Source organism: Lathyrus oleraceus, chromosome 7, assembly GCF_024323335.1.
Source record: "Lathyrus oleraceus cultivar Zhongwan6 chromosome 7, CAAS_Psat_ZW6_1.0, whole genome shotgun sequence".
NCBI lineage: Eukaryota > Viridiplantae > Streptophyta > Magnoliopsida > Fabales > Fabaceae > Lathyrus > Lathyrus oleraceus.
The window spans coordinates 508,263,987-508,275,937 of record NC_066585.1 but is presented as its reverse complement, the minus strand read 5'-3'; the positions used below and the strand labels follow the sequence as shown (position 1 = coordinate 508,275,937).

The 11,951-nt window shown below is 35.0% G+C and overlaps 1 protein-coding gene across 1 annotated transcript; it reads left to right on the top strand.

The window, feature by feature from the left end:
- Positions 1 to 667: 667 nt before the first annotated feature.
- On the top strand, positions 668 to 8,179 carry LOC127108114 (mitochondrial import inner membrane translocase subunit TIM44-2). Its single transcript, XM_051045528.1, has 14 exons — positions 668 to 951; positions 1,029 to 1,123; positions 3,864 to 3,947; positions 4,088 to 4,163; positions 4,523 to 4,567; positions 4,642 to 5,046; positions 5,126 to 5,194; positions 5,418 to 5,482; positions 6,472 to 6,540; positions 6,638 to 6,710; positions 7,034 to 7,138; positions 7,299 to 7,370; positions 7,477 to 7,539; positions 7,682 to 8,179. Exons 1-14 carry the CDS (start codon positions 886 to 888, stop codon positions 7,811 to 7,813), a joined length of 1,419 nt encoding a protein of 472 aa, XP_050901485.1. The 5' UTR covers positions 668 to 885; the 3' UTR covers positions 7,814 to 8,179.
- The last annotated feature ends 3,772 nt before the right edge of the window (positions 8,180 to 11,951 follow it).

Genomic DNA, 11,951 nt, shown 5'->3' with positions numbered 1-11,951 from the left:
AAGAACATTTTATGATTTGAGTCAAATGAGCAAGTGAAGTGGAATAAGAAAACTTGAAGAATTTGACCCATTTCTCGTGTAATTCAAATCACCTTATAACTCTTATTAGAGTCAGAGAGGCTCATCATTCAAATCAAGTAAAAAGTATGATTTGAGTCAATTTGGATAGAGCCAAACAGACAAATATGAAAAGCTTTCTAATTTGAGTCAAGTGTAAAGTCCGATTCAAATCAAATGAAGCAAAGAGGACCCATATCTGTCTAATTCGAATAAGGTGCAACTTGTGGTTCGAGTCAGAAAGCGTATGATTCAAATCAAGTTAAAACAATGATTTGAGTCGGTGATTCGTTGCCATTGACACACTTCAAATACTTTTTTAAAGGACTTCAAAGGACATTTCAGAAATGCATCTTCCGACATCCAAATAACATATGGAGATGCATCTTCAAACCATATTTTGATCAAAATGGTGTGAATCTCAGAAAAATAAAACCTGATATAATTTTAAGTGCGTTCAAAAATGTATCTCCAAATATATAATATACATTTTTAATTTTTCAGAGATGCGTCATATATACCGAAGGATATTAAAAAAAAAAACTTGGGCCAGAGGAGTATCGATCGTAAGTAACCCTAGCCCAAACTATAAAAACGAGAAAAAAAGAGAAAAAAAATAAAAATATATCTCACTGCGAGACTCGCTCGTATAATTTGCAGCAGCAGCTGCACCACCGTTAAAATCCTCTTCCCTTTCGTTTTCTTCTTGTTCAAGAACAAACCACTTCAATAAATACACACACCCAACAGTACCTAACAGTAACAACAAATTCATACACATATAGAGAGAGAAACTAGAGAGAGAAACGGTTATTCGAAACTCCAAATATGGCTACAAGGAAGCTGATTCGTGATTTCTTACTCTCACAACGATCTCTTATTCTTCCACGCCAAGTTCATATCTTCATCCTCTTTTGATTTTTCTTGAATTTAATTTTCTCCATTTTTATTGATTTTTGTTGATGTAATAGGGCGTGAAGACGAGGCTGTTTTTGAATTCGGCTGATAGGCGTGGATACAGTGTCTTCAATGAGTTCTCGAAGAAGGTTAAAGATGAAACTGTTAGGTATATTACTTTCACTCTTTCTCTTATAACTTTTTTTTTTTAATTTCATTTTCAGATTGTTATGAAATTACACTTAGGTTCTTAGGTTAGTAATAAATTGTATGGGTTTGGTTTAAGAATCAAATTAAGTGATTAACTCATGTGAGTTTGAAGACTCAGCATTTTAATTTTAGTTTGTTTAAATTTTTAGATTTCATTTATAAGTTATGAAGTTGCATTAGCTTTTTATAGCTAGGTTAGTAAATTGTATGAACTTGGTTTTAAAATTCAAATGAACTTATTAACTGGGCGTGTGAATTTCTATGAAGTGCATACAATGTTGGGTTTATAACTATTGAGGGACAATGTTGTCAATTGCGGATCACAAAAAATAGCACTTTGTTCAAATTCTGCTATGCTAAAGAGCCATGGCGCCGCAATAGCCACTATATATATGATAATACTTTGTATGTACTAAATGGCATATCATGGAACAGTATCGACTTGCAATAATCCCTATTTGACAATACTACCGGATACACTTTTTTTCCCCTTTGCTTTGACATATTTGTACCCATTGGACACGCTAGTATGAATACAGACATGTTTACACTTTTTATATAAAAAATCAGAAACTAATTTTTGTTTTTGGTCAAGTAGCCTAGTGGCTGAAATTTCACCATTTAAAGGTGAATAAACGGGATGTCGCGGGTTCGAATTCGCGCCCGTAGAGTCTGATGTCCCTACACACCCTACACAGATACCAACTGAGCTAGCTTAATGAGACGAAACTAATATCCTTTTAAATGTAATATAATCTTATTTTCATGAGACATTTGGAAATTTCATGCTTATGTACATTTTTCTTACTTAGACATCTTCATCTTTGGTTTATTTATTTCCCTTTTTCATTCTCCTAAGTTTTTACATTTGCAGTGTGGTGTCTAAGTGTCCGTATCTTATTTGTTGTTTATGCTTCATAGGTTAAATTTCACTAATTGAATAAGTCTCTTAATATATTTAGCATTAGAGATTTAGTTTTCTATAAAATGGCTTTGGCCATTTAGTTAGGTACAATGTATCCTGCGTGCCGCCTATGTGATGACATAGGAGATGTATTGAGTGGGAATACTCATATAACATGTCTTCTACCACAATATTCAACTTCACGTTGCCCTTGCAAAACAATCAACATATTAAATTCTTACCCAGTTGTCAGAACTCTAGGCTCATTCATAAAATTGATTAAGAATTATTTATTTTATGTTGATGGTTTACGAGGGCAGTGTAATTTACCAATATGAGCTGTGACAGGTCATGTTTTAACACATAATAGTGTTTTTGTCATAATCTAGTAGTTTAATGTCTTATCTAAGTTGTCTCTAATAAAGTTAAACAACTACCTATGTATTTTGAAATACATTGAAACATGTTCCTGTTCCTAATCCATGTAGACATTGGGATATATAACTCCTCAATACAGAACCCCAAGAGCTGCATAACATGATTCAAGACTAATGATTCCTTTTCAGCAACCTTACCTTAATTTATTAGTTAAAGGGGCAAACACACTCAACAAGAAATAAGGTCTGAATAGATGATAGAGTTTAGAGAGCATACATTTATACTTAAAAGATATTCGTGTATCTAACATGGCAAGAATCTCAGTAAACCAGAAATAAAATCCTAGTTTTTAAATATTAATCATAACTCTCAGTTCATTCAGAAAATTGAGCTTTTGGTGGGACTATCAGTCATATTTCGAGTACCATAATTTGTAGGTTCATGCAGCATAATTCAGAAAATTGTATAAAAACATCAACTAATATTTTATTGTTAAGCAGTTATTCTTGATAACTTGGAAACACTAAATAGAATCAAGACATCCAACTCAAAGCCAAACCAATAAAAATATCAAGTTTTGGTGTAGAAGGTCTTTGATGAATCTCACCTTATGTTCTCACACTAGTTGTGATCCCATGGTACATTCGTGTTGCACTATTCAGAGGTTCTATTGGTGGCAATCACAGAAATTAGTGGTATGTTCAAATTCTTCTATGCAACCGTGGCGTGTTATAGTGCCACTACAAGATTTAGGTGTGGTGCAGACGACAGGTGGTGATTATTGGGAAAAAGGAGAAATAAAAGTACATGCTTGAGATATTTTATGTACTAAAACAATATGGATTTTGATTGCTCACAATAGGAAATGATATTGTTCCCTTATTCTTAGGTGGGGTAGCACTATAGTAGAAAAGATGGTGGAAAATAGGTTTAGGTGGTTTGAGCATGTAACAAGAATGATTTGTAGATTCTGTTGTAAGGAGAATAGATCGGATGAAGAGGAGTCAAACAACTAGAGGTAGAGGAAGACCTAGAAAAACTATAAGAGAAACTATTGAGAAAAATCTCAAGATTAACGAATTGGATCGAAACATGGTCTTTGATAGAACATTATGGCGTTTTTTGATCCATGTAGCCGACCCCACTTAGTGGGATAAGGCTTGGTTGTTGTATTCTTATTTATCATTTAATTTGTTCTTTCTACTTTTCTGCAGTGTTTATTAGGGCAATAGGGATGTTAGTATACAGGGAAACCATTTACTGTAATTGAGTTAGGAAACAAATAAAGGAATAGATCTAACCTTTCATGCTCGAACATAAAAAAACTTGCTATGTTGATTGTCTCATAGGTTTTCTTTCCTCTCACTTGTAGATTTTAGTGTCTGCCCTATTTGATTCTTGTTGTTGGTGGTTGCAGAAACCCAGAATTCCAACAGTCTGTGAAGGAGCTGAAGGAAAAAGCAGAAGAATTGAAAGGGGTAAAAGAAGGTCTGAAAGAAAAGTAAGTTTTGTTTTGTTGTGACTATAATGTAACATAAAACTTTTAAAGTTATTCATTAATAGGCTGAGACATACCATTGTATGTCAAGGCTAGCTCGACACTTAAAAGGAGTGCCTGAGATGGTTGACTGGCGAATGCAGAACAAAGCAGACATTTGAGCAGCTGTACAAACAAGCAGACGGCGTGTGGACAGAAGCTGAAGCTGCGGCAAGAAAGGTATAATGAAAATAAGAACTATATAATCTCAAGATAATTCACGATTCAAGTCATAAAATTAAATGATGAAAGAAAAGTGTCTGGCTATAGGTTGTGATTCATGTCATTCATTGATATTTGTTTCAATTGGATTAAGTTTTGTATCAAAATGGGATTTTTATATATATTGTAAGATACTAGTAACACAGGTATACCTTTGGAGCTTATTTATGTTATTGTTTGTTTGTGTGGCTAAAGCTTTTGATTCTTCTATATTGCCTTGTTATTGAACTTTTGGTTGGGAACTTGGTATCCCGTAATCTATTGTGCATAACTTGACATGTTTCTTGGGATTTGATTAGTAATTTTACTTTTTGCAGGTTTCTTACAATGTTAAAGAGAAAATTTCAGCTGCAACTGAAAAGGTCTGATTTACAAATCTTCCAGCGAAACGTGATCCACAATTGATGGCTTACTGATATTACTCATTTTAAATTAGGTGAAAGAAACTCCTGGGATAGGAAAGCAGGACTCTTCAGGATCAACTGATTCTTCAACAAAACATGACACTGATGCAAAGCAAGGAAGTCAGACATCACACGAGGAAGAGAAAACACAGCAATTTACGTCTGATAATGCTTCAGAGTCATTGTTTGGCAAATTTAAGTCAACCTTTTCGTCTCCAAATGTTTCCACTTCCTTTCAAAAATTAAAGGATGCAAAAATTGTGGACATAACCAAGAAAGGTTATGACATACTAAAGGAGGAATTGAGTAGTAACCCAACTAAGAGACGGCATGTTCAATCTACTTTTAGTGGCGAAACAAGCACAAAAACTGATCTTGTTGTTACGCCCTCTACCCAATCTGGGTGGAGTAAGAAGTTTGATGAAATCAAGGATAAGGTAACTGTATTACAATTCTTTCGTTATTGGATTACCTACAATATCTTTCCATTAAGATATCTTCTGTCTTTTCATTTAGGTGAAAAGCCTTCCTGCATTCAAGCGATTCATTAAGTATACTGACCCAGTGAAGACAAAGAGCCAGGAGGTATGTTCTATTCCTGAGGTTTTGATTCTAATGTAACAATTTTTTTTCCTACCGGCTTTTTTTTCTATATTATGTATTCTGCAGTTTGCCTCAGCCCCCTTAAAAAATGTTGGTGTTCAGTGTGCTAACCCATGATCGTGGATAGAGAAAATTAATTTTTTCATTGGACTTCCAAATCACCTTTTATTGGCTTGGTATTTTACATGTCTAGTGAAATTGGCAGATAGTAGAGGATTTGCGGGAAAAATATGACACAAGTGACAACCCCATTATTCACAAAATACAGGAGTAAGTCTCTCAGTTTCTCTTGTTCTTAGAAATACCATGTGGCTGGTTATTGTAAACATGGTTAGTGCAATATTTGTCTGGTTATAATCTAAATATCTGTAACATATGGTGCAAATCACAGTAGTAATCTATTAAACCCATTCACTCCAAAATTGCTTAAGTATCAGTTTCATACCCATATCTAGTATCAATAATCATATGAACATTCTATTTATGTATCCTTGAGTATTCTCCATTTTTTAGTTTTAAAGAAAATATTGATTGGCGATACATTTGGGATTTGTGAAGCACTGATAAAGACACAACACTGACACCGGTAATAATTTAAGAATATGAAATGATTGGATGTAACCACGTGTTGGTGTTGTTTTAGTCTATGTTGCACGTGTTGGAATCCGTACATGCGTTCAATATGAAGTGTTGGTGCTTCATAGATTGGGATACATATTGTCTTCTAGTTGTGTGTGGATTGGTGTACCGACTCCTTGTACATTCAAGACGATGTGCACAATCTACTTGATGGTGGTGCTGGATTTCTTGAATTGGTAGACATGTAATCTCTTGATGAAAGCTACGCATCCTAGATAATGAGAATATGATAGATAGAAATGATATCTTCAGCACGAGAAAGTTGATAGGAAACAATTGGGTTGAGTCAGTACTTTTTGGTACATTCTAACATTAGTCATGGAAAACAGTACATTTGTTTATTGTAGCATGTTTACCAGGAAAAGAAGATATTTTGATGTAGAAAAAAGAAAGATACGTGTCTATTTTTCTGTTATGATTGCACGTACCTTTTTGTAAATTGTGATTGTCATCTACTATATCATATATTAATATTTCGCTTCATCAATATTACTTTTATGCAAAGCATGTATATTTTTTTATTAAATCGTATCGACATATCTAGGCCATATTTGTATCTTACTTGTGTAATATTAAGTATATGGCTTCATACTTGCTGATTCACCATACTTCTTTTACAGCATCAACGATACCATGTTTCAAGAGACTGATGCTGCACTTTCATATAAAGAAATACGTCAACGGGATCCGTAGGTTCAGATTCCTTTTGTGTTTTCTTTGTCTTAACATTTCAATATTATTTTACTTGCTAACACCATTTTCTTTCATTTTGGTCACACAAGCCAGTTCTTTTTCCTTAACGGAGTTTGTGGGAGAAGTACAGGAGGCCATAAAACCAGTGCTTAATGCTTACATCAAGGTTAGTGATATATGATGACTCTGAATAGGAATAGAAAAATTGAATTATATTGATACTTAAGGTAACTCAACCAAAGAAATAATCAGTGTTGCAGAGTAGTTTTAATGAAAACTTAAAATGAAAAATATAGCATATGCACTTTATTTTAAAGATTAGGAATAGAAAAATTGTTAAAAATGCTACCTATGTCACTTGATAAATGCAAAACCCTGATATCAAGGGATAAAGATAAAGCAGTAAGAATAAGTTTTGCATTAAATTTATTTTTTGTTTGCGCTGATGCATCTACGATTTATGAATTGGCTTTAACTTGTAACATACAGGGAGACGTTGAAACTCTGAAGAAGTACTGCAGCCCTCAGCTAATCGAACGTTGTAAAGCAGAGCATAGTGCTTATAAAAGTCATGGCATCTTCTTTGATAACAAGGTGGGATTATAATTTATTTTTTCAATCTTCTATTGGGATAAACTGAATTTATTTGTTACCATACACTGTAGTCAAAGCTTGATTAAGGTACTTTAGAGGATTGTATGCATCTATTAGTTACGATGCTGTTCGTTTTTAACACTGAACTCTTGATATACAGATCCTGCATATTTCCGATGTGGATGTAAGAGAAACCAAGATGTTGGAATCATCTCCGGTCATTATTATTGTGGTATTGCAAATTATTACTTTCAGAAGTTCATTGCTAGCTTGCAAAATTTGCTCTTATGTAGTAGAAGAAAAACTTATCCTAATGTTTCTGTTCAATGAATTTTCAGTTTCATACACAGCAAATCTATTGTGTACGAGATAAGAATGGGGCAATAACAGAAGGAGGCAAGGTGAATGCTGTGTTTTTTACTCTTCTTATTTTTATGTTACAGTGTAAACAAAATCAGAATCTGTGAACTTATGATAAACCTTTTGTCATCTTTTCCCATAATCTTGATGTAATTTGGGTCCATTATGCTATTGTTTTACCAGGATACAATCCACACTGTGTACTATCTATGGGCTTTGCAACAAATGGATCGACAAGATCACGGAGAGGAAGCGATTTATCTAATGTGGAGACTAAGAGAGATGCAGCAGCAAGGCATACAAGCTCTCATCTAGTTTTTCACTCCTTCCCTTCTTTTAGGGATTTGTATAATTGAGCATTTGCTACATATATATGGATTTCATTTCTTGGCGCCAAATTCCCATAATCAGCTGATACAGGCTTTTTTGTTTTTTTTTGGTCAAGCGATACAGGCATTTTAAATTGTCTGATTATTCAAGCTGTTTCTTATAAATAGGATTAGAAGGAGTATTTTTTTGCTGATGATATCAAAAAAATAACATGCCCAAATGTATTCTTTTATGTATTAGATATGAGTTAGTTTAATGCATGGTTAATTACCTTCTAGCTTTGTGCTGGAAGTGACAAATTGTTATATGGAGGACAAGTTCTTTATTTATAATAATGAACATTCTTATCCATTCATGGGGTGTTTTTTCATCACAAGGTCTGTGTTTTTCTGTCTCTAAACATGCAAATGTGATGCCTCCTATTTTCATACAAATCAATGTGATCAATCCTATGGTAAAAATTGTTCCTACATGGTGTTACAAAAAAATTATAACTTCACCTTTCATCACAATGTCCTTGGCGTCTGCATTGGGCCTCATGAGGAGACGTTAATTCATCTGGTGTATACACTCTAATATATTATTTTTAATTTTTAATTTTATTTATTTATCAAATAATAAAAAATAATGTAAAGAATTTTTTTTATTCATGATATAATAAATGTTACATGGGGTTGATAAAAATTTAATGACCGGTTCGATCGAAACGCCCCCCTTGTTCCACATCCAGGTGTGTTAGTTTGTGTCCGAGGTCTCCTACGATTTTCCTGAGGTGTTTGGGGTCTTTGTGTGCTGACCTAATCGAATGATGGCTGGTCCGACGGAAGTTCCAGCGGTATTTGACAGATGTGTCATCATTTGTTCCCAATATCCGGAGGGGCTTTGGCCAACGACGCTTCCGTAATGGAGTTCGGTGCCTATGTCATCATAGTTAGGTCGATGAGGTTGGGTGGATTGCGGATGATATAGTTGCCTAAATTGGGACAATGAATCGTTTTGGAAACGAAGCAATGGTTCTTGGGGCATACTATAGTTAAATAATGGTTGTTTGTTTTGGTGATGAGATGTTTGAGTGTTCATTGGTGGGGGGCTACGATGAAGTGACCTATATGAATCATCTGGACTATAGACAGTTGCGGTTGAAACGTATGATTGTTGGTGGGTAGGGTTTGATTCTTGGTTTTGTGGTTGGGTGGGTGGCATGAATGGATTGCAACGTTGAGTGGTTGGTTGTTAGGTGGATGACATGAACGGGTTGCGAGGTTGGGTGTTTGGTTGTTGTGTATGTGGTAGGTTGATGTTGTGAGGTTGGTTGTTGGGTTTGAGTGGTTTGGCATTGGTGTTGGACAGGGAATTGTTGTGGGGCGTACGATGACGAAGCTAGTTGGCGTGGATCCATCAAATACCACCGCTCAGACACAAATTGTTGAGTTGTTACCGACCTAAACCATGCCATATATTGTTGAGTTGGTCTTGCACCATGGATGACTGATTCGTTTAAGATGTGTTGTCGTCGATTCCTCCATTGACGACACATCTCTTTTGCAAAGTCTCTCAGTATGAATAATCCCATTGGGCATCAACTCTTTTTTGATGTTAATTCCCCAAACATGTGGGAGGTTCTGGAATCTATTATTGCATCCCGAACTGCAGTTTGACCCGGTCACTCTGGTGCATTTCCACAGTAGTGAACCGGATAATCGGTGTCTTTCCTGTCCAAACTACATCATCATCATGGTTCACATCATGACCAAGACCCATATATGGCCTCCAGATAAACTGTAAAACAATACGAAACGATTAGATGATAAATAATTTGATAAGTATTCTAAAATTAAAATATAGTTGTGTAGGAGTATTACATCGTCAGGTCCAATTTGGTCCAATAGATTGCAATAGGGAATGAGCGTCTGTTTGGACTATTAGGGCAGAGATTCTCTTGTGAGATTCCTTGGGCTCATGTGTGTTCTTGGGTGTGTGGCATGAATAAGATAGTCAAACGAAGATGCAGTACGGTGGATCGATAGTATTCCATTGGAGAAGTGGACTAGGGCATACGACAACGGTCAACATTGGGGCAACATGACAATAAATCTTGTGGAATCAATGAACTTTGTCTTCAAAGGCATCTGTAATCTACCTATAACAACTTTGGTGCAGGCAACATATTTTAGGCTAGGGGCGCCGTTTGAAACCAGACGCTCCAAATGGAGTTTAGTGTTGCAATCTTGGAAGTTGTTCAGTGATGCTTCAATGAAATTCATTAGACATGAAGGTGCCAAAGCAAACACAAAAGTGATTACGATGTTTGACCGCACTAAAGGTTAGTATAGTGTTGTCGAGTCCATGGATCACAATGAGGGTATGCCAATGGGACAGTACCGAGTCGAACTAGATAGAGGTTGGTGCGATTGCGGAAAGTTCAAGACTTTCGTACGCCCTGCTCCTATGCCATTGCGATATGCTCAAAGGTTCGAAGGACTTCATCCTACTTTCTATATGAAGTTTACAAAGTCACTTGCCTACCAAATATTTATAAAATTAGTTTTTCCGTAGTGGCAAAAGAGGATTACTGGCCAAAATATCAAGGGGACATCATCTGACACAACGAAGTTATGCGAAGGAAGAAAAAGGGTCGCTCTAACAGCATCCGGATTCGAACCGAAATGGATACGACGAACAAAATGGTTAGATTATGTAGTTCATGCCGTCAGCCATGTCACAATCGTACTAACTGTCATAGTGTTGGAACAAGCACAACCAAATAAATTCAAATGTACTTCTGTTGCAATATATGAAAAACTAAATTTATTTCATATTATAAGTTTGTGAGCATATATCATTACATAAATAACAACGTAAACAATTAAAACAACCACAATACAATAACTAAGCGATTACAACCATCAAAACAATTTTGAACATGTAATGCATCATCCTACGAACGTATCAGATAGTCTTAATATCCACCCATTCACGCACTTCTCCATTTTGGTTGAACGTCGACACAAACTATTGTATTCTTCTAATCCTTTCACCATCTCCAATTTCTCCATCTAACCAACTGTTCAACATCCGATTAAGACGTTCAAACGAATCTGTATTCCAGAGACGAATCTTTATCGGAGACGCAACGACGAAAAATATTAAATCGGCATTTCGCTTGTGAATGTATTCAGACATGGTTAAAACACAAAAACTTGAAGGAGAGTGAAGTTAAATAAGAGAAAATATGGTAATAGAGAAAGATTTTGTGTGAAAAATATTACATCCAAGACGAAGTATTTATAGAGAGGAGGTATAAAATGCATGCGCCAAGAGACTAGGCGCACAACATGGCAACACATACAGGCGCCAGAGGCATTGACACCTCCTCTTAAGACACCATGCAGGCGCCAGAGGCATTGGCGCCTCCTCATGAGGCCCATTGCAGACGCCAATGGCATTGACGCCTCCTCTGAGGCTACCAATGCAGGCGCCAATGCCTTGGACGCCTCCTCTTGATCCATATGGGATGCACCGGTTCATCTGACGCATTCTCTTTAAAATATGGTTATTTTGGATTTTTTTTTGAAAAATTTGTTATTTTGAAAATATTTTTGAAAAAGTTGATTATTTAAAAAAAAACTTCTATTTATATTGTAAATATCTTGTTGATAAAATTTTATATAAATTGTAATATTTCTTATAATCTATAAACAAATTATTCATATTTATAAATCAACATTTAAAATAAATAAATAAATATAAAATCAAAATAATATTTTTTAAGATATAATTCTATGAATATATTTATTGTTTTTTAATGTATGCTCCCTTTCTAATAATATCAACTTATTTTTTGGATCAAGTGTTACGTGGTTGAAATTCACAATTTAATGGTGAACAAGTAGGATGACGCAAGTTCAAATCCACGCTGCTGCTACTACACCTGATGTTCCTGCTTAGCTTAGGTACAAATTGAACCGACTTATTAGAACACAATATATCAAATTTTGATCAAAATTTGATTTTGAATGTTTAGTTATTGATGGAATTCTATTGAAAGGATATACACCAACTTAATCACATAAATGACATAGCTATTGAGAAATAAATCATATTTGTGGATTTCATGATTAGG

Excerpts from the sequence above, each read along its gene's own strand:
- LOC127108114 (XM_051045528.1), top strand. The coding sequence starts at position 886 with ATGGCTACAAGGAAGCTGATTCGTGATTTCTTACTCTCACAACGATCT. Across the intron at positions 1,124-3,863 it reads GTTAAAGATGAAACTGTTAG|AAACCCAGAATTCCAACAGT; the intron begins GTATATTACTTT and ends TGGTGGTTGCAG. Across the intron at positions 5,483-6,471 it reads ATTATTCACAAAATACAGGA|CATCAACGATACCATGTTTC; the intron begins GTAAGTCTCTCA and ends CTTCTTTTACAG.